General features: G+C 46.8%; 1 protein-coding gene across 5 annotated transcripts in view; it reads left to right on the top strand.

Moving 5' to 3' along the window:
* Positions 1–20,715, top strand: part of COQ10A (coenzyme Q10A) — a 69,678-nt gene that overhangs the window by 29,504 nt on the left and 19,459 nt on the right. For all 5 annotated transcript variants that reach the window (XM_033937120.1, XM_033937122.1, XM_033937121.1 and 2 more), the window contains exons 2-3: positions 24–179; positions 440–632. In XM_033937120.1, coding sequence (XP_033793011.1) covers positions 24–179; positions 440–632 — 349 coding nt within the window. The remainder of the gene's footprint in view (positions 1–23; positions 180–439; positions 633–20,715) is intronic.

Genomic DNA, 20,715 nt, shown 5'->3' with positions numbered 1-20,715 from the left:
CCTCCTATTTCTTTTTTTAACAGATACCTGTCTTCCTGTGGTATACTGATGACGAGAGCTCCTCAAGTCCTCTGCAGGGTAGACTGTGAATCCAACATTCAGCATAGCCGCACTTTCCTCAGCTTCGCAGGGCCACTGACCAATAAAAGAAAGGAGTATTCAGAGAGGAGGATAATAGGGTAAGCTGCGTGTCAAGATGGGACCCCTTTTGTCCAAGTCTTGGCCAACTATGGCCTCATTTCCTGTCTGAAGCTTCTGTACTTTGGCAGATGGTGTGGGCATACATGGTTGTATGCTGGTGTAGGCATACATGGTTGTAAATTGATGCTCTTATAGTGCACTGTGTGAAAAAGTAGCTGCATACTTATGGCACCATTTTTCTTTTAAGATCAAAATGTAAGTTTTGCATTCTGAGAAATATATTTCTCTCTCCCACAAGGTACTCCATGCAGGAGATGTACGAAGTGGTATCTAATGTGGATGAGTACAAAGATTTTGTTCCCTGGTGCAAGAAATCTGTGGTAGTCTCCAAGCGATCAGGGCATTTAAAGGCACAGCTGGAGGTGGGCTTCTCTCCTATCGTAGAACGCTATACCTCCATCATCTCCTTGGTGCGACCTCATCTAGTAAAGGTAAAGAGAATTTGGATGGGTAGCAGGACTCCTGCTGTAAAATTTCCATTGGAATGGAAGTGTGAGAGTGATCTGTACATATCTTTATATGTTGGGCCAAAGCAAGGGTATTAGACATTTTTATTTTTTTTTTAATCATGTTTATTGAAGTCAACCAGGATATATACAAAGAATACAAAGGCAAACAAACAAAAGCGGCTGTGAACAATGCAAAACAATACAATCAGCAATACCAGCAGAAAATACAATAGTAACAATAGAGAAGCCCCCTCCCCATACTAGGATAATAACAAGAACAACAAAAAATATGAGGAGCCCACAGCCCCCCACCAGGAGTGAATGCAGAAGCTCAGGTACAATGACCAGACAGAATGAGGGACTACTGGACACCCGAAACACCTCAAGCCAGGAGGTAAGAAGAGATAAGATACTGAGCAGCAGAGCTCCAGACCACATTCTGAAAAACACTCCAACCGCAGGAACAGCCCATGTCCCCCTTGTGACCCCACAATTTTCTTAAGGCATAGTACCTATCTCAAGGATTCCCCAACTCAAGACACAACACCCACACCAGGCAACTCAACACAACCCAATCATACAGGCAGTCATACACCACACATACTCCCCATACAAACTCCCACCCTAACTCCTTCCCCAAACCGAGAGACTAGAGGTAACTGCAAGAACATTCGCCATAAAGCCAAGTACGTCCAAACCTCCGGATTGGTGGAACGGGAATGATAGCAGAGCTCAAACCGTGCCAATTCAGACATCTGAGTGAGCCAGCAATCCAGTGAAATATCCCCCTCTTGGATCCAATACTGTAAAATCGTACGTTTGACTGTGAGCAAGGTCAAATATATAAAGCGACGCTGAGGTACAGTGAGGCCTTGGGCTTCCAGCAGGGTTTGGTCACCAAGAAGCAGTGTCTTATAATCCCACTCCAGATCACACTGCAAGACCAGTCGAAGCTGCGCAAAGGACGAGTTCCACAGGGTGAGAGCAGGACACTCCAAAAAGGAGTGGAGGAACGTCCCGGGGGCCTGTTTGCATTTAGAGCACAGATTCACCTCCCATAAACCCATACGAGCACCCTGCTCCCTAGTAATATAAGCCCTATGTAGGATCTTGAATTGAGTCTCCTGCCAAGCCGTAGATTTCACAAAAGCATACAAAGTGTGGAAGAGCTCCAGAAAGTATAGGAGTATAGGACGCGGCGAGATCTCGATTCCACCGGTCCTAAAGCAGGGTTAAGGGCCCCTGAGAGGCAAGGGAACGAACCACCCGATACCACACTGAGAGGGAACTCTGAGAAGCTGGTACACTAAGAAGATACCCATCAAGGGGGGCATACAGCTCCTCCATGCCGTACTGTATAGAAAGGCTCTGAAAATAATGTTGAGCTTGCAAGTAGGCAAAAAATTGTTGACGAGGAATAGCCCACCGATCCTATAGGTGAGTAAAGGTAGAAAAAGTCCCCGTGTCCTGATCAATCAGATGAGAAAGAAGGGATGCCCCCCTAGCAGCCCATGCCGCAAACGGAGAGGGACCTAGACCCAGTAAAAAATTAGGGTTACCCTGCAGTTGTAAAAAGGGAGAAGCAAGGGGAGACCGAGCCTGCACCGTACGCCACCACCGCCATGCCAAGCAAAAAGGGCGCAGAAACCGCAATTTAGCAGATTATGGGACGAATGCAGAAGATTCAAAAAGGTGAAAGGTGCACACCATCCTGTCAGCCATCCCGAGGGAGAAAATCGGGTCGTCCCTGTCACCCCTTCGTGGATAAAATGCATAAGGGCTGCCACGTTATAGGCGCGAAGATCGGGAAGACCCAAGCCCCCCTCCCTCTTGGAAAGGGTCAGCTTTGCTTACTCTAAATGCGCCGAGCGCCTCCGCCAAAGTAAAGTAGTAAAAAGAAAACGCACCTTGCGAATGTCGCGCTGTAAGACCCAAAAGGGCATCGTTTGTAAAGGGTATAACAATTTGGGCAGTAGTATCATTTTAACCAAAGCCGCCCTCCCCAACAAAGACAATGGGAGATCTCGCCAGGCAGCACAAAGAGCTCCTATTTTATCTATAGCAGCCACCACATTACGGTGATACATAACCCGAGGATTTGGATGGAGATAAATTCCAAGATAGCGCATTGGTTGACACACTGGAGGGATTTGTAAGGTGTCATGTCAAGGCACCCACCCCAACCCCGACAGAGGTAACATTTCAGATTTCGCACAATTCACTTGAAGGCCAGAAAGGGAACCAAACTCTGCCACCAAGCGCAATGCTGCCGGCAGATGACAGAGAGCCTGATCCAAAAATAGCAGGATATCATCTGCAAATAAGATAATACGACACTCCGTGCTCCCTATTTGAATGCCTCGGATCTCAGGGCTGGAGTGAATTTTAATAGCTAAGGGTTCAATGGCCAAAACGAACAGCAGGGGCGAGAGGGGGCATCCCTGGCGTGTCCCCCGACAGAGCTGGAATGAAGTTGATAAGCTGCCATTAATAAGAAGACGGGCCTGCGGTGCAGTGTAAAGACCCTGGATACAATGAAGGAAAGACCCAGCGATACCATACTCCTGCAAGACCCAAAAAAGATACTGCCAAGCGATACTAGCAAAGGCCTTTTCCATATCAAGGCCAGCTATCGCCGAAGTGCCACCCCTTCCCCGATGTTCATGCAGCGCCGTCAATGCTTTAAGGAGGTTCATGGAAGCATAACGCTAAGGGACAAACCCGACCTGATCAGTCCCGATGAGCCTGGGCAAAAGCAAATTCAGCCGGGCCGCCAGAATAGCCGCTAAAAGCTTGACGTCTTAGTTTAACAGCGAGATCGGGCGATAAGATCCAACCTGAGTGGGATCCTTCCCCGATTTGGGTAATAAGGTAATATAAGCTAAATTACATCTAAGACCCAAAGCAGCGGTGGCGAGAAAGTTGAAATAATTTCCCAAGGGTTGAACAAGAAGATCAGGCATGAGTTTATAGTATTCTGGGCCAAACCCATCTGGGCCCGGCGCCTTGGCAAGCTTCAGCTTCTTAATCCCCCAATCGGATTTTCTCCAAAGATATAGGAGCGTTCAGCCATTCTGCCTGTTCCCCGGAAAGCCGCAGAAGGTCCTGAAAAAATTTATCCTGGGCTTCCTCGGTAAAGTCCCTCTTCGCATAAAGAGCGCTATAGAACTCCACAAATTGCTCCCGAATGTGAGCCTCTTGAGTAAACCATTCCCCCCCTAGGATTCTTTACCATGCGAATAATCTGTTTCTTCCGGTAAGGCTGAACCAGATTTGCAAGAAGTTTGCCCGCTTTGCCACCCCATTGATAAAGACAAAATTTCTGATAGTAAATGTCTTGGCGGGCATGCTGGTCCAAAATTTCATTGATCTGGGAACGAATGGTTTTGATTCGCTGGCCATCCGGTCCAGCTAAGCTCATCCGATGACGCCTACGCAGTGTTTCCAGTTCTGTTGAGAGAACGAGAAGCCGTTTCCCCTGCTTTTTCCTCTTAGTGGATACATATTGAATAAGATGCCCCGCAATACGGCCTTGGAAGCGTCCCAGAACACCGCCGGATCCACATCCAAGGTATTGTTAAACAAATCATACTCCAACCATCGGGTCCGTAAGAACGCATGAAAATCTTCGTGAGAATATAAAGCCGTGGGGAACCTCCAAGACCTATCCCCCTTCTGATAAGTAATCGTCAGGATAAGAACCACCGCCGAATGATCTGAAAGGGAGGTGTCATCAATGGAGACCTTATCTACCCGCGAAAAAAGAGTGGGCGACACCAAAACATAATCCAGACGAGAGTACATATTATGGGGGTGAGAGTAAAATGCGTACTCCCGGTCGAAAGGATGAAGAGTTCTCCATGTATCCACCACCGCAAGATGGTCACAGAAGAAGTTCACCCCCCACTGATGGAAATCCCGTGGACGCGGCTTGGCAGGAGAGCAATCCAGAGCAGGATCAGCTGTAACATTAAAATCTCCCCCAACAATCAATTGATAGGTGGGAAATTGAGCCAATACACCTAAGAGTCCTGAATAAAATTTATGGCTGTAAACATTTGGTGCATAAAGATTACAAAATAAAAGCTGAAAACCCCAAGAGCTCCCCCAGGACCAGGACATAATGGCCCTCCTTATCCTGAATGGTCTTATGAATATGGAAAGGCAATTGTTTATGAATGAGAATCGCCACTCCCTGTTGTCTGCTATTATAGGCAGAATATCTCACATCTCCCACCCAGTCTCTGCGCAGCTTCTCATGCTCAGCAACTGACAAGTGGGTTTCTTGGAGGAACGCCACATCCACATGATGTTGCCGAAGCCAAGTAAGAATTTTCTTACGCTTTATGGGGGAGTGTATACCATCAACATTAAGGGTAGCAGTTATCAAATTAACCATAGCTATTAAGCAAAAAAAGCCACTACTGCACCCAAAGGGTGAGGAAAATCAAACAGTTTCAATAGCTCACACAAGTTCTCATTTCAATAGCTCACACAAGTTCTCATTTCATGGCTCCCTCAACACATAAGACTATCACAACAAGAGATCTGAGCAAACTTTCATCTGAATTGATCTCCTCTGCTCAATCTAGATCTCTCTGATATTAAGACAGGTTCCTTAGATGATTCCCTTACGTTATGGAATACAGCTACAACAACTTTATTAGACGAAATAGCGCCTCTTAAGTTTAGATCTATCTCTGCCCGAAAAAGTCAAAATCCCTGGTTTTCAGCAGAACTTAACACTCTAAAAAAACAACTTCACTCTTTGGAGCGCAGGTGGAGACACAAAAAAACTACTGCTAACCTAGAAAAATTCAAAAAGCATTCAAAATTTTATAAAGCTAAAATTAATCAGGAAAAAATGGAATACTTTTCTAAATTAATCGATAAAGCTAGAAACCCTTCTGCTCTTTACCCCATCTTAAAATCAATAAATCCTGATTCCAAAAGGCAGGATCAGACAAATTGTAACCTGCCAACCGCTCAAGAACTCGCAAACTATTTTATAGACAAAATCAACTCCATCAGGACAAATCTCATTTTAAAACCGAATTCAAATCCTCATTGTCTTCAAAATGTTCTCAATTCAACTTTCCCTGTCTTGGGGAGATAGAATCCCTTATCAAGACCATTAACATCAAGGGCTCTCACACAGAAACTATTCCACCTTTCATTCTTAAACAATATTTCACCATTTTTGGTCCATTCATTCTTGCATTAATTAATAAAAGCCTTCAAAATAGTATTATGCCTTTAGCCTGGAAGAAATCTATTATCTATCCCATCATTAAAGATCACAACATCAGTCCCAAGGTTAATTCAAACTACAGACTAATCGCCAATATCCCATTCTTAGTGAAGCTGACTGAGAAGGTGGTTTTTAATCAACTTTCAGATTTTATTGAAAAAACTAATATTTTGCATCCAAATCAAACTGGCTTTAGGCAGCATCATTCTACTGAACATTCTCTAATAGGCATGTCCACCTCAATTCTCTACTTTTTAGATCATCATAAATCTGTTCTTCTCATTTCTATCGACCTCTCATCGGCTTTTGATACAATTGACCACAGCCTTCTCTTAGAAAGACTACAGTCCATAGGTATCATTGATCAGGTTCTTTCTTGGTTTAGATCCTACTTTATCCTACCAATCGCTCATCAACTGTAGCCTTTAATAATAGTATGTCAGAACAATTTTCAGTTACATATGGCATTCCTCAAGGGTCTATTCTCTCTCCGTTGCTATTTAACATTTTTCTAGCTCCACTTCTGACCCTTTGCCAATCCATTGGCTTCAATGTTTTTGCATATGCGGACGACATTCAACTTATACACCAGTTAGACTCTAATAATTCCTCCGATACAATAGCTATTAACAATAAACTTGAACAGATTCACCAATGGCTTGAGATTAATCGATTAGCCCTGAACGTTAACAAATCTAATGTCATGTTTTTCCCTTGGAAAGATGATCATAAACTTCTGTTTCCCATTACTATTAAAGGTTCTATCCTGCAGTCAACCAGTAGCATTAAGATCCTCGGGGTTATTTTTGACAGCAAGCTTACCTTCCATGAATATATTAGTAGTATTGTTAGATCTACATTCTTTAGATTAAGGCAAATTTGTTCTGTTTCTAAATTCCTATACCCTAAATCTCTAAATATACTGATTCACTCGCTGGTGATTTCAAAAATTGATTATTGTAATGCTCTGTTCAAAGGAATTGCTTTAAAAGAAATCCGTCGTCTGCAGATTATACAAAATGCCTCAATTAAACTCATAAAGAACGCAAAAAAATTTGATCATATGACTCCATTACTTAAGGAAGCACATTGGCTTCCAGTTGTTCACCGAATAACTTACAAACTAAGTTTATTAACTTTTAAATCTCTTCTATATAAATCACCTTCTTTCATTTATAGTTTTGATTCCTTATACTCCATCTAGATACTTAGATCTACCGACCAATATCTCTTGGCAGCTCCTTCCCTTAAATCTATAAATACACGACAACTCTATTTTCTCTGTCACAGCCCCTCAAATGTGGAATTTACTCCCAATTTATATACGAGAAGAATTAAGTTTGGATAGATTTAAGAGCAAGCTAAAATGCTTTCTTTGTAAAGATGCATTTGACAGCTAATAAAACTAGAATGTTGGATTAGTTTAGGGCTCTCTACTAGAGAGTTGCGCGGGGACAGAAATCCCACCCGTCCCCGCCAAAGTCCCACCCGTCCCCGTGAGGAATCCCACCCGTCCCCACCCGTCCCCGTGAGGAATCCCCTCCATCCCCACCCGTCCCCGTGAGGAATCCCCTCCGTCCCCACCCGTCCCCGCGAGGAATCCCCTCCGTCCCCGCCCGTCCATATAAACTTCAGAAATAGTTATTTCATTTAATTATGCTACTGAATTAAAGGCTCTGGTAGAAACCATTTACAAATAAGCAAAAAGACTTTATTAATTTGAAAATATTAATTGGGAAGAATACATACTTTGCAAATGGGTTTCTACCAGAGCCTCTAATGTTTATAAATTTTTATCAACACAACTAATATACTACTTTATCCTGAAGCAAAATTAAAAAAAAGAAATATAATTCTTTTCCTACCTTTGTTGCCTGGTTTCTGCTTTCCTCATGTTCTCATTCAATTCCTTCCATCCACTGTCTCTCTTCCTTCTGCATCTTCCATTTGCTCTGTTACTGTGCCTCTCCCTTTCTTCCCCCTTCCAAATTGGTCTGGCACCCATCTTCTTCTCTCCGCTCCCCCCATAGTCTGGCATCTGTCTTCTTCCCTGCCAGCGTCTTCTCCCTACTCTCTCTTCCCCATTTCCTTTCAGCGTCCTTCTCCCCCCATCTTCCCCATGTCCTGTCAGCGTCCTTCTCCCCCCTCTGTCTTCCACATGTGCTTTCAGTGTCCTTCTCCCCCCTCTGCTTCCCCATGTCCTTTCAGCGTCCTTCTCCCTCTCTGTCTTCCCCATAGCCTTTCAGCGTCCTTGTCTTCCCCATGTGCTTTCAGCATCCTTCTCCCCCCTCTGTCTTCCACAAGTGCTTTCAGAGTCCTTCCCCCCCCCCGCCCTTCCCATGGCCTTTCAGCGTCCTTCTCCACCCCTTTGTATTCCCCCATGTGCTTTCAGCGTCCTTTTCCCTCCTCTGTCTTCAAGTGCTTTCAGCGTCCTTCTCCCCCCCTCCTTCTCTACCGCCCCGGGTGCAGCACAGCCGGCCAGGTCCCCTTACTTTTGTGGCACTTCCCCGACCGACTGACAACAGCCCCGGTCCGACAAACCTCCCTGCCCTTAACTGCGAATCTAAATTACCTTATTACAGCTGCTGTAAGAAGATAATTTAGATTCGCGGCTACAGGGCAGGGAGGATTGTCGGACCGGGGCTGTTGTCGGTCGGTCGGGGAAGTGCCACAAAAGTAAGGGGACCTGGCCGGCTGTGCTGCAACCGGGGCAGGGTGTGGCGGGGCGGACCGCCCCGTCCCTTGGTAGCCACTCGAACCGCGAGGCTACTCTCCTCCTTACCTGCACTGCCTGCAGCACAGAGCCAAACGGAAGTCTTCACGACTCAGTCGCGCGGCTCTTCTCTCTACCTTCTCTGCTTGCAGCACAGAGCCGAACGGAAGTCTTCCCGACGTCAGCGCTGACGTCGGAGGGAGGGAGGGCTTTAAGCTTTAAGCCCTCCCTCCCCTCCGACGTCAGCGCTGACGTCGGGAAGACTTCCGTTCGGCTCTGTGCTGCAAGCAGAGAAGGTAGAGAGAAGAGCCGCGCGACTGAGTACATCCAGCCCCACAGGAACCCCGCGACCCTCGGAGGCGTCCCCACGGGATCCCCGCGACCCTAGGGGGCGTCCCCACGGGATCCCCGCGACCCTAGGGGCGTCCCCACGGGATCCCCGTGACCCAAAGGGGGAACCCGCGGGATGCCCGCGGGTCCCGCGGGATTCCCGTCGTCCCCGTTCCCGTGCAGCTCTCTACTCTCTACTGAGCCCTGTGCTTTAAATTCTTTGTTACTTATTATTTTTCCCCCTCCCTTATATGTTTCCTTTACTATCTTTTAAACTTGTATTTCTTTCCCCATTCCCTTCCTCTTGAGTCATGTTTTGTCTTGTGAGTTATATTCATATTGTCTGTTTCCCTTGAACCACTGTAATTTAATATTTTAATATGTTGTACATCGCTTAGAATGTGGAATAAGCGATTAATCAAATACTTAATAAACTTGGAAACTTGGAGCAGACCCCCCAGCTGGGTCCAACTCCAAAGGATGGCAATGGAGAAAATGACATGGCTCCCGCAGCCCCCCCAGTCCCTCTTCTGCTATATCCCTCCCAGCCCTCTAACCCCCTACCCACTAACCAGCCAGTAACTACAATCACACCACACACACGCATCCATACTCTCCCCCCTCCCCTCCCCACCTGAAAGTCCACCCCAGGACAATCATATCCCTTGTTCCAGAAAGAAACCACCTGCACCCACCTATCCAGCACCTCTCCCAAACCCAAAAGATAGGTAAACAAAGAAGGAGAAGGGTACTCCCTCACCTGCCCTCTCAAGCCCCCAGGGCCACCTGGAGTGCCTGCCGACCAGCCCAGAAACAACTAACAAAATGAAGCCAACCCACCCCCTAATAAGAAAGGGCAAGGCCAGATTGCTCCCCCCATCAGCAGCTCCTTGTGCCAAGAGGCCCTTGGTGACCTCATGGCACTTCTCGGAGCTTATCCCAAAATCTCCCGCCCAAGCCAACCCCCGCAGTACTGATGGCCAATGGTCCAAGACTCACCTCCACCCACAGAACCCAATGTGCCCCAGGAACCAGAAATCCTTCCCCCTCTGAGCAAGAGCAACTTGAAGGAAGATAGGAGAGCCTGTGTCTACATATAGTATGGCATGTGCCCCAAAGCAACATATTAAGCAAATACAGAGAGAAAGCAAAATCCGCACAGCTCCAACGGTACAGCTGGGCTATCATCTGAACACTCACAGTTTCAGAGGCCAACATGGCCGGTAAGGTGATCTAGCACACAAGTCCCAAGCTGTCCAAAGAATAAGAAAGAACCCAGCCACCCCAAAGCAGACAGAAAGAAAAAGAAAAGAGACAACTAAAAGAGTAAGGGGAGACAGAAAAGTGGACAACCAGATCCAAGAGGCAGGCATGTCACCACAGCCGCAAGCAGGGTCAACCACAATGCGTGCCAGGTATAAGCCCTCACTCCGACACGGTTGAGAAAGAATGGAGTACAAGAAAGAAATAGGAAAAGTAAAAAGAAGTAGAAACCAAGAAAGCCTCCCATCCAAAGAAGGAGAGAGAGGGAGACAAGAAAGATAATAAAAACAGATGCCAAGAAATCAACAAGGGAGAGAGAGGAGAAATCATGCCGGGCAGGGTGATTAATCAGTCCACTGGCAGCACAGAACATAAGAACTGCCATCTCCGGATCAGACCCATGGTCCATCGAGTCCGGCGATCCGCACACGCGGAGGCCCAGTCAGGTATACACCTGATGTAGTTTTAATCACCCATATCCCTCTATGCCTCTCGTAAGGAGATGTGCATCTAATTTGCCTTTGAATCCTAGCACAATGGATTCCTTAATAATCTCCTTTGGAAGAGCATTCCAGGCGTCCACCACTCGCTGCGTGAAGCAGAACTTCCTGACATTTGTCCTGGACTTGTCCCCCCTTAGCTTCAAACCATGTCCTCTTGTCCGTGTCACGTTGGACAATGTAAATAATTTGTTTTTCTGCTCTATTTTATCGATGTCTTTCAGTATTTTGAACGTCTCTAACAGGTCCCGGTCTCACAAAGCTGGGCACCAGGCAGAGATCAAAGGCTTCGGCGTCCTCGGTGGCTAGGATGTCAGCCCTGCAGGCCCTCCAGAAAAGCGCGGATCTCCTCCGGTGTAGAAAAATAGAGAGAGCCCTGTTCTCATGGTGTACTCGTAGTTTTGCGGGATACTGCAAGGCAAAGCGCAGCTGCCGTTGGTAGAGTTGAGTGCAGTAAGGTGCCTTCGCTCTCCGCTGCTCAGAGACCCGTGGGGAGTAATCCTGAAAGATCAAAAGTCGCTGACCCTCATATGAAAGGCCCCCTTTCGCCTTGTAACAGGCCATAAGCCGATGCTTGTCAGCAAAATTAAGAACGCGGGCTATAACCGGCCTCGGGCGACGATCTCCATCACAGCGGGCTCCCAGCCGATGGACTCGTTCAATTAGCAAAGGTTGGTCTCCCTGCTCCATGCTGACTTCCTTAGGCAGCCACGTGGACACCAGGACCCGCAAGTCCGCTTCTGTGAGTGATTCTGGCAGCCCAATGAGCTTGATATTATTACGGCGGCTCCGATTCTCCATGTCCTCAGCCCGGTCCTCCAGCCAGTGAACCCTCTCAGCCAGAGTCTGGGCTTCCACCTCCAATGCCCCTGCACGGTCCTGCGCGGACACCCTGTCCTCCACCTGCTGCAGTCGCGTGGCCTGCCTTTCCTAGGTATCCTTGATCCCGTCCACGGTGGTCTGCAGACGAGTCAGTTTATCATTAAATAAGGTGGTAAGGTAGATTTTCAGCTCCTCAAAAGCATCTGCCAGCAGAGTTATCGTTGGGCTGTTCAGGGCCCGCAAAGGAGGTGTTGATGCCGCCATCTTAGCGGAGATGGAAGGGCCTTTTGGAAACCGAGCAGGTTACGAGGCCCAAGTCGGCATACCTCAGGAAACTCGCTGAGAAGATGACAGGCAGACAGCCCACAGAGAACCTAGTAAGAAATAAAGAGCTGGGGTGGGGTCACGTGATGTGCTGAGCCGGGCAGGACGCGTTTTGCTCGAGCTCCGGGGCCCTGGGTCCCCCTGCACCTCTTTCTTATAGGATTCAATCCTTTTTGGATGTGATTTCACCTTTTTGCAGTGCATGGACCGTTCTCTACAATCGGGCAGCCCTACCATGAGCGGAAAATCTAGCCGCGTTGCCAAGGACCGGGAGGTGCGAGCCTCGCGTGCTGATATCAAGATGGCGGCGGTGGCTGAGACGGGCTCTGCGCTCCCACTTTCTGCAGCTCATATAGAGGCGTTATCGGCTTCTGTGGTGCGGGCGTTGGATGCCCGATTCGACCAGCTTTCTTCCCAACTAGCTTCGCTCGAGTCAACTATTACAGACACCACCAGACGCACCGGGGAGCTGGAGCACCGCGTTGCCCGAGTGGAGGACTCCCACGATGCCTCGGCAGCAGAGCTCTCTTCCTTAAAAAGTTTACTTCGACGCCAGGAAGACAAGATTGAAGATTTAGAAAACCGATCTAGACGCGATAATTTGCGTCTCATCGGGCTGCCTGAGACGGTCTCTGATGCTAGCTTACTCCCTACCTTAGAGTCCTGGCTCCAGACTGAATTACCGCTCCCTGCTGGGATGGGGCCCATTCGATTGGAACGTGCACACCGCCTGGGTCGGCGGACCGATGACCATACCCGGGCGCGGGTTACTATCTGTAAAGTCCTAAATTCTGCACATAAGACTGAATTGATGCGCCACTACAGGAAAAAGAAGAACACGCTTGCCTTTGACGGGACGCCGGTTCGCTTGTTCCAGGACTACTCCCCTGCGCTGCAGGACCGGCGTCGCCGGTTTTCCAGGGTCTGCTCGGCTCTTTATGTAAGGAAGCTCCGGTTCCAACTTTCCTATCCCGCCACTCTGAGGATTTGGACGACCGCCGGCTGGAGGAGCTATGCAACCGCAGAGGAAGCGCAGGCCTACTTGGATGCCCTGCCCGGTGAATCTGGTCCATCATCGGCCCCTTGAGGTTTTGCTTTCTTTGGGGCTTGCTTCCTGGATGGGACCTTGGTTGTAAACGTGCCGGTGGTTTTCCTGTGGTTTTGTGCGGATCGTTTCCTGGCAGGGACCCTCGTGGGAGTTTGCCTGTGGTTTGGCCTCTGCTCTCTTGTTCCATCCTTTCCCTCCATGGAGGTTCCGAGTGGGGGCCTGTGACTCTATGATCATAGCCACCTTGGATGCTGCCTTGACATTTTGGATCCCTTGGGCCTGTTTGAGGACTTTGTCTACCTTCTTTGCATAGTCTTCCTCCAGTGGACTCCCTTGAGGGGGTTTGTGACGAGCTCGGGGGATTTGTGGTGGGTGGTTTGGTTGGCACTGAATTTTGGACACTCTAATTATCCGCTTGACACTTTGCGGATTGTTTGATGTTGCACCCTGTTTGTGTGCCTTCTCCTTATTAATTCTTTCTGTGGCTGTGGGGTGCAGGTGTGGTGTCTGCGTTGCCTCCTTTACACTATTCCCCGAACTTGGGTGTCTTTGCAGTCATGCTTGGGTGACCTGACCCTTGGAGGCTCCTGCCACTTGTTTGGGATGTTTGTGACTTGAATGAGGGGGTATGTTTGTGGATGGGGGTCTGCCTGGGGTAATTCCTTTTGTGTGAGCCCAGTATTTTGGTGCGTTGGTTTTGAGTCCTCCTTCTGGGGATCGTGTGGCTTGATGGATATTTGAAGTGTGTGTGCTTGATGGGGGGGAGTGTGGGACTCGGAGTTTTCTTCAGCTGTCCTGTGGGGTTTCTGCTTGTATGTATAAGGGGTGATTGTTTTGTACTACTTGGTGGGGTGGGGGGGGACCAGGGCCCTGTTAACATCTTTGTGACTCCCCTCTCACTCCACGTCGGATGACTGGGGTGGGTGTTTGTGCAGGGCTTGTTGGGGATTTTGGGGGGCTTTGGAAAGGGAGGTGGGGGGGGAATGGGGTGGGTTGGGGTGGATGGGTTGAGAGTTGGTGGGGTGGGTTTCTGGGGGTGGGGGGTCCTCCTTCGGTATATTTCTTTAATAAGTTTGATATGTTTCTTTGTTGGTTTCTATTGTTCAATCAGATTCTTTGGCGATTCCTACTGCTCTGGGGGAGGCTGGGCCCCTGGGGTTGATTTCACCTGCTTTTCATTTTCTGGCTCTACTTCTCTCCTGCTTTTCTGCCATGAGTACCCCTTTTAGAATTACCTCTTGGAATGTTGGGGGGATCACGTCGCCTGTCAAGAGATCCAAAATACTTGTTGCTCTACAACGCTACCGATCTGATATTGCTTGTCTACAGGAAACAAGATTGACTGATGCAGAACATCTTAAGTTGCGTCGTTCTTGGGTGGGGGAGGTGTTTTTTGCTTCTTCTTCGGGTCGTCATGGGGGCATTGCAGTGCTGGTCCATAAGTCTTCTCCAATAGGTGTCCAGGTTCTGGATAAGTCGTCTGACGGTCGCTTCTTGCTTCTTCGCCTTACTTTGGGTGGTCGCTCTTATCTTTTCCTTGTGGTATATGGCCCTAATTCTGGAGAATCAGCCTTCCTACAGCGATTGCTTCATCTTCGTTCTCGCTTTCCTGATGACCCGCTGCTTCTTTTGGGAGATTTTAACTTGGTGATGCATCCCGATCAGGAAAAGTCTAGCTCTTCTGCTTCTTCTTTGGGTTCTAAGAGTCATCTCCTTTCCGATTTCTGTGACTCACTTTCGGTTGTAGACCCGTGGCGTCTTCTCCACCCTGAAGTTCGTGACTATACCCATCTCTCTCGTGCCCATGGTACTTGGTCCCGTCTCGATTATATTTTCTTATCTACCTCTTTGTTTCCTTCTGTCCACTCGGCGGAGATTGGACCTTTGTCGATTTCGGATCATGCCCCGATTTGGGTTGATGTTGTCCTGGATCCTACCTACCTCCGCGCGCCGTCTTGGAGGTTTCCCTTTTATCTTGCTAAGGATGAGGAATTTCGTGCTTTTTTGCAGACCCAGTGGGACGATTATTCTACAAATAATGCTTCCCACATGGCTGATCCTATTTTGTTTTGGGAGGCTGGGAAGACGGTGATTAGAGGGCATATCATTTCCTTTCTCTGTGCTCGTCATAGGCGTATTAATCAGGGGATTGTTACCCTGGAACGGGCTTTGCGTTTGGCAAAGCGGTCTTTTTCTCTTCACCCTTCTCCGGGGACTCGGGACTGCTACTTGTCTACTCAGGTGGCCCTGAACTCCCTTCTCCATTCTCGTTCCCAAAAATGCAAAGCCTTTTATCATCATCGTTTCCTTCGCTACGGTAACAAACCCGGCCGTCTTATGGCTCGTTTGGTTAACGCTACGACTGGCAGGAAGCCGATTTTATCTCTGCGTACCCAGGGCGGAGGTGTGGTGTCTCGGACTTCTGAGATCTCTGGGGTCTTATTTGATTTCTTTAGTCGGTTATATGAAGCTCCGGAAGACGCTTCTTTGGATATGATATCGGACTATCTTCACTCTTCTGGGTTGCCTCGTTTGTCAGCGGATGCGATTGCCTCTCTTAATAGTCCGTTTAGGGCGGTTGAATTGGAGTCTGCTATTAAATCGCTCCGCTCTGACCGGGCTCCGGGTCCGGATGGGTTCTCGGGTGATTTCTATCGGCTTCTTTCTCCGACACTTTATGGACCTTTATTGGCATATTTTGATGCTGCTACGGCCCGTGGTTCTTTTCCACGTTTTGCAAATGAGGCCCTTATTACCTTACTCTTGAAGCCTGGTAAGACTGCTGATTTGCCGGAATCTTATCGTCCCATTTCATTGATCAATGTGGACCTTAAACTTTTTGCTCGTATGTTGGCTGATCGTCTTGCTCCTCATTTACCTCAGCTTATCCATGAGGATCAAGTAGGCTTTGTTCGGGGCCGACAGTCTGTACATAATGTCCGCAAGGTACTTCTTGCTCTTGCCCAGTGTCAATCTTTCCGGATTCCGACCTTATTTGTTAGCTTGGATGCTTCTAAGGCGTTTGATAGTATTCACTGGTCCTTCTTATTTCGTACCTTGGAGTATGTGGGGCTCGGGGGATTCTTTCTAGACGCTGTGCGTTCCCTATATTCCAATCCCTTGGCATCATTGCTTGTTAATGGGACTTGTACTGACTCCTTCCCTATTCTTCGTGGCACCCGACAGGGCTGCCCTCTCTCCCCTCTTTTGTTTCTTCTTTCTTTGGAACCGTTGTTATGCACTCTTCGGGGGTTTGCGGAGGTACGAGGTCTCTCGGTCGGTGACTTCGAACTTAAGACCCTGGCGTACGCGGACGATATGTTTCTAATTCTTACCCGACCTGAAGATTCTCTCCCGGCGGCTCTGGATCTCATCTCTGAATTTGGGTTTTATTCAGGGCTGTCTCTTAACTTAGATAAATCCTTGGCCTTACCTTTTCCACTAGATTTACGTACTTCGTGGCGGGGTGTCTTCCCTCTTCGTTGGGCAGATTCTTCTTTGCGGTACTTGGGGGTTACTATTCCACTCGACTTGGCTAGTTTGTACCGGTTGAATGTAGCCCCGTTGTTTCAGACGTTACAGAATAGGTTGCACCTTTGGGAGTCTCTTCCTTTCTCACTTTTGGGTCGAGTACACCTGTACAACATGCTACTGGTCCCCTGTTGGCTTTATGTTTTCCAGGTCCTTCCCCTTTATTTGACGTTTCGGGACGAGCGCCGCTTGGAACGACTGGTCCAGAAATTTCTTTGGGCAGGGAAGAGGCCTCGCTTGCTTTATAAGCGGGCGGCAACTCCCTGGTATAGGGGTGGCTTGGGATTACTGAATCTCCGCTATTTGACAGTTGGTTGTGGAATGAGGCATATTAATGATCTTTTACGGGGTACTTCGGCATTCACTAACTCAGCTCTGGAACTTTCCTGCTTTTCTTCTACTCATTTCAGTGCATATCTTCATTCTGTTCCTTCTTCAGAACCTGAATCTCTTTCTATGAAAGTTTTACATCGACCCTTAAGGAAGGTTTGGCGTTGGGTCTGTAAATTTCACTCTCTTTCTCCTTCTGTCTCTCCCTTCCTTCCTATTCGTTTCAATGGTTCTTTCTTACCTGGGATTGATGGGCCGAGCTTTGCTCGGTGGGAAACAAGGGGCATTCATTATCTATTTCACTTGGTTAATGATGAAGGCGCCATTAAATCTTTTGCTCAGTTGCGAGCTGAATTTGATCTCCCTGCTACTGACTATTTTGCTTACATGCAAATCCATCATTATATCTCTTCCTTACCTTCTAGCTCCTTGAAGGCCGCTTGTCATGAGACTTTGTCCACGGCCTTTACCCTTGGTTCTCAACAATCGGTCCCTCTCAAGTTTCATCACCGCCACTTGAAGGATGAATGCCCTTTGTTTGACCATTCTAAGCTGCGAGATGCTTGGTCCGGTGATCTTGCTGTTGATTTGCCTTCTGATGTCCTTCTTCAGGCTGTCCGGCGACTGCCTGCTTTTCGTAAATACACTACCTTTTGGGAGCAACATTTTAAATTGATTTTTCGTTTATATGTTTCTCCTAGAAGGGCTTATTTGGCTCACTTCCGTCCCCATGCAGCCTGTCTTCGTTGTCAGGCTCCGGAAGCCAGCTTAGGCCACATGTTCTGGACTTGTCCTCAGATACAACTTTTTTGGACTGCTGTATTTGCTTTTGTGGAGTCTATTTGGCATGTTACTGTTCGCAGTTCCCCTTTGCTTTTATTTGGGACTGTTCCTCACTACTTTCCACGTTTCAAGAGAGTTGCAGCTTTCCTCAATTGGTCTATCCTGATTGCCTTGAAATGCATCCTGCTGAAATGGCTTGAAGCTGAGGCACCGGACTATTCCCTTTGGAGGAGCCGCATGATCGCTCTTTTGATGTGGGAGCGACGGGATGTGACTGACTTGGCTTCTCGACATGGTCGTCTTTTCCAGACCACTTGGGAACCTTTCTGGAATACTTTGACCCCTCTGGCTCGTAGCCGGATACTTAATTGATGCTTTGTCTGTACTTCCCTTTTGTGCCTTTTTTGTATAGTTTGTTATTCAATTCTTTGTTAATTTGTGTTTCGAAGGAGGACCCAGGGGTGGGTATGGTGGGGAGGGGGGTTTGGGGGGGGGGTGGTTCTTTTGGGGACTATTTCAAAAAACAAAATTTTGAGCTGTTTTTGTACTTTGTGTTACTATGTTGTGTTCTTGCTTGCTCAATAAAATATATTTGACCATAAAGAGCTGGGGTACCCGCAGGGCAAAATATAGAATAAGAAAAAGCCGAATAAGGAGTACTGGGGTCAGGAGAGGTGCCGAGACACGTCTGCTTAGGTTGAGTGCATCACGTGACCCCTCGGGTATTAGACATCTTAGGTGAAATTTTAGCTATGCGCCCTCTCCCTCCCAATTATATTTTATGCCTAGGCTCCTTGAGATTTTCATTATTATACTCAACAATTGGGATTATTCCAACATCACTCATTTTAGAATAATCCTGTAAAAATCAGGGTTATGGAGTCAGTACACCAAGCCATCAATTCCAATGCCTTTATTTTTCTACTGTCCGACTTCTACTAACATTAGGCTTTAGATCCAGAACAAAAAATTAAAGTACTGGTATATAACTTAATTTACCAGTATTTTTAGATGCAGGACAAAAGCAATAAGTTTAAAATGATTAATTTGCCATATTTTATAATGTTGTAAGTTTTGTTTTATTTTATTTTATTTTATTTTGAAGCTGGAGTTGGAACATTTTTACTAGAGAATGACACAGTGACAAAATTCATTACCATTCCCGCCCCCATGGATAACCGCGGGAAACGATCCAGTATTATTCTTTAGTGTCTATCTCAACCTCAGTCCTTCTAAATCAGCATTCTTCAATGCAAGGCTTGAGGGTCAGTGGTTGTGCCCATTTATACTCTGATTCTTCCCTCTCTCCTTAAAGAATGACATGGAGATGGTTTTCCATGGGGAACACACAGCAAGAGCACACATACTGAGAGAGAAAAATCCTTTAGAGGGTGCACAGTCCCATGGAGGAATTCTAATGAGAGTGTGGCATAGTAGGTAGAGTTACAGCCTCAGCACCCTGAAGTTGTGGGTTCAAACTCTGCACTGTTCCTTGAGACCCTGGGTAAGTCACTTAATCCTCCACTGTCCCAGGTACATTAGATAGATTGTGATCCCATCGGGACAGATATAGAAAATGCTTGAAGTATTTGTTTACAAACCACTTTAAATGTAGTTTTAAAACTACAAAAAGGAGGTATACAAGTCACAGTCCCTTTCCTAATCTGAGTTACATTCCCTAAAGGCATATGAGAAAAAAACAAGTCTTAAGTTGGACCTTAAAATTTTTAAGGGACTCTTCCTTATGAAGAAAAATTGGCAGGGCATCCAAGAGTAAAGGGGAAAGATAAAAGAAAGCTGACAAGCATGTAGATTCCAAACAGCACGCAAAGGTTCAGTTTTCAGTCCTGTTCTTTTTAACATTTTTGTAAGTGATATTGGTGAAGTGCTGTCTGGTAAGATTTGCCTCTTTGCAGATGATACCAAAATCTGCAATAGAGTAGAAACCCCTGACGGTGTGGATTACATGGGGAAGGACCTAGCGAAGCCTGAAGAATGGTCTGAAATTTGGCAGCTAAGATTTAATGCTAAAAAATGCAAAGTCATGCATTTGGGCTGCAAAAACCCAAGGATACTGCACAGTTTAGGGGGGTGAAGAACTTTTGTGTGCATGAAAGAGGAGCGGGACTTGGGTGTGATAATATATGATGATCTTAAGGAAGCCAAACAGGTTGAAAAGGTGATGGCAAAATCTAGAAGGACGCTTAGATGCAAAGGGAGAGGAATGGCCAGTAGGAAAAAGGAGATATTGATACCCCTTATAAGACTCTGGTGAGACCTCATTTAGAATATTATGTACAATTTTGGAGACCGCACTCTCAAAATAATATAAACAGGTTGAAGTCTGTTCAGAGAGAGGCTACTAAAATGATCAGTGGTATTCATCATAATGCGTATGGGGACAAACTTAAAGATCTCAGTATGTATACTTTGGAGAAAAGACGGGAGAGGGGAGATATGGTAGACATTTAAATATCTGTGTGGCATAATGTACATGAGGCAAGTTTCCTTCAATTGAAAATAAACTGGAATGAGGAGGATAAAGGGGATAGATTCAGAAGTAACTTCAGAAAATACTTTTTTCATGTAAAGGCTGGTGAATGCTTGGAATAGCCTCCCAGTGGAGGTGGTGGAGACAAAAGAGAAAAGTATCTGAATTCAAGAAAGCTTGGGACAAGTACGTTGGATATCTAAAAGAGAATAGTAGACGGCATGGTTAGGCAGACTAGATAGGCCATGGGGTCTTTATCTGTCTTCATTTTTTAATGTTTCTATGTTTTTCTAAGGTGTTGCTGTGCCCTGTTCTTTCTGAGGTGGTTTCAACATTCCATGTGAACCAGAGTACTTCCTTGCTAATCTTGGGTGAGGCTAGAGGGGATAGGGAACAGAAAAGTTTGCATTGCCTGGGTATCAGACAGGGCTTAAGGGAGAATGAATGTTGGCGTTCAGACAGACTATTCTGTTTGGAGATCAGATGCATTTATTTGTTTCATTTTTTACACTGCCTTTCAATATAACATCAAGGTGGTTTACAGTAATCCCAGATAAAAATGGGAAACATGGATGCATGGAAAGGCAGAGTCAAAAGTGACCATAGTGTGATGGATTAAGGAAGCCATCACCTCTGTTTATGTTCTTAAGGAGTATCGGGTGCCAGTACAACTGAAACT

The sequence above is a fragment of the Geotrypetes seraphini genome, chromosome 3 (assembly GCF_902459505.1).
Source record: "Geotrypetes seraphini chromosome 3, aGeoSer1.1, whole genome shotgun sequence".
Classification (NCBI taxonomy): Eukaryota; Metazoa; Chordata; class Amphibia; order Gymnophiona; family Dermophiidae; genus Geotrypetes; species Geotrypetes seraphini.
The sequence above is the reverse complement of the archived record's forward strand: the minus strand, read 5'-3'. Positions and strand labels throughout refer to the sequence as shown.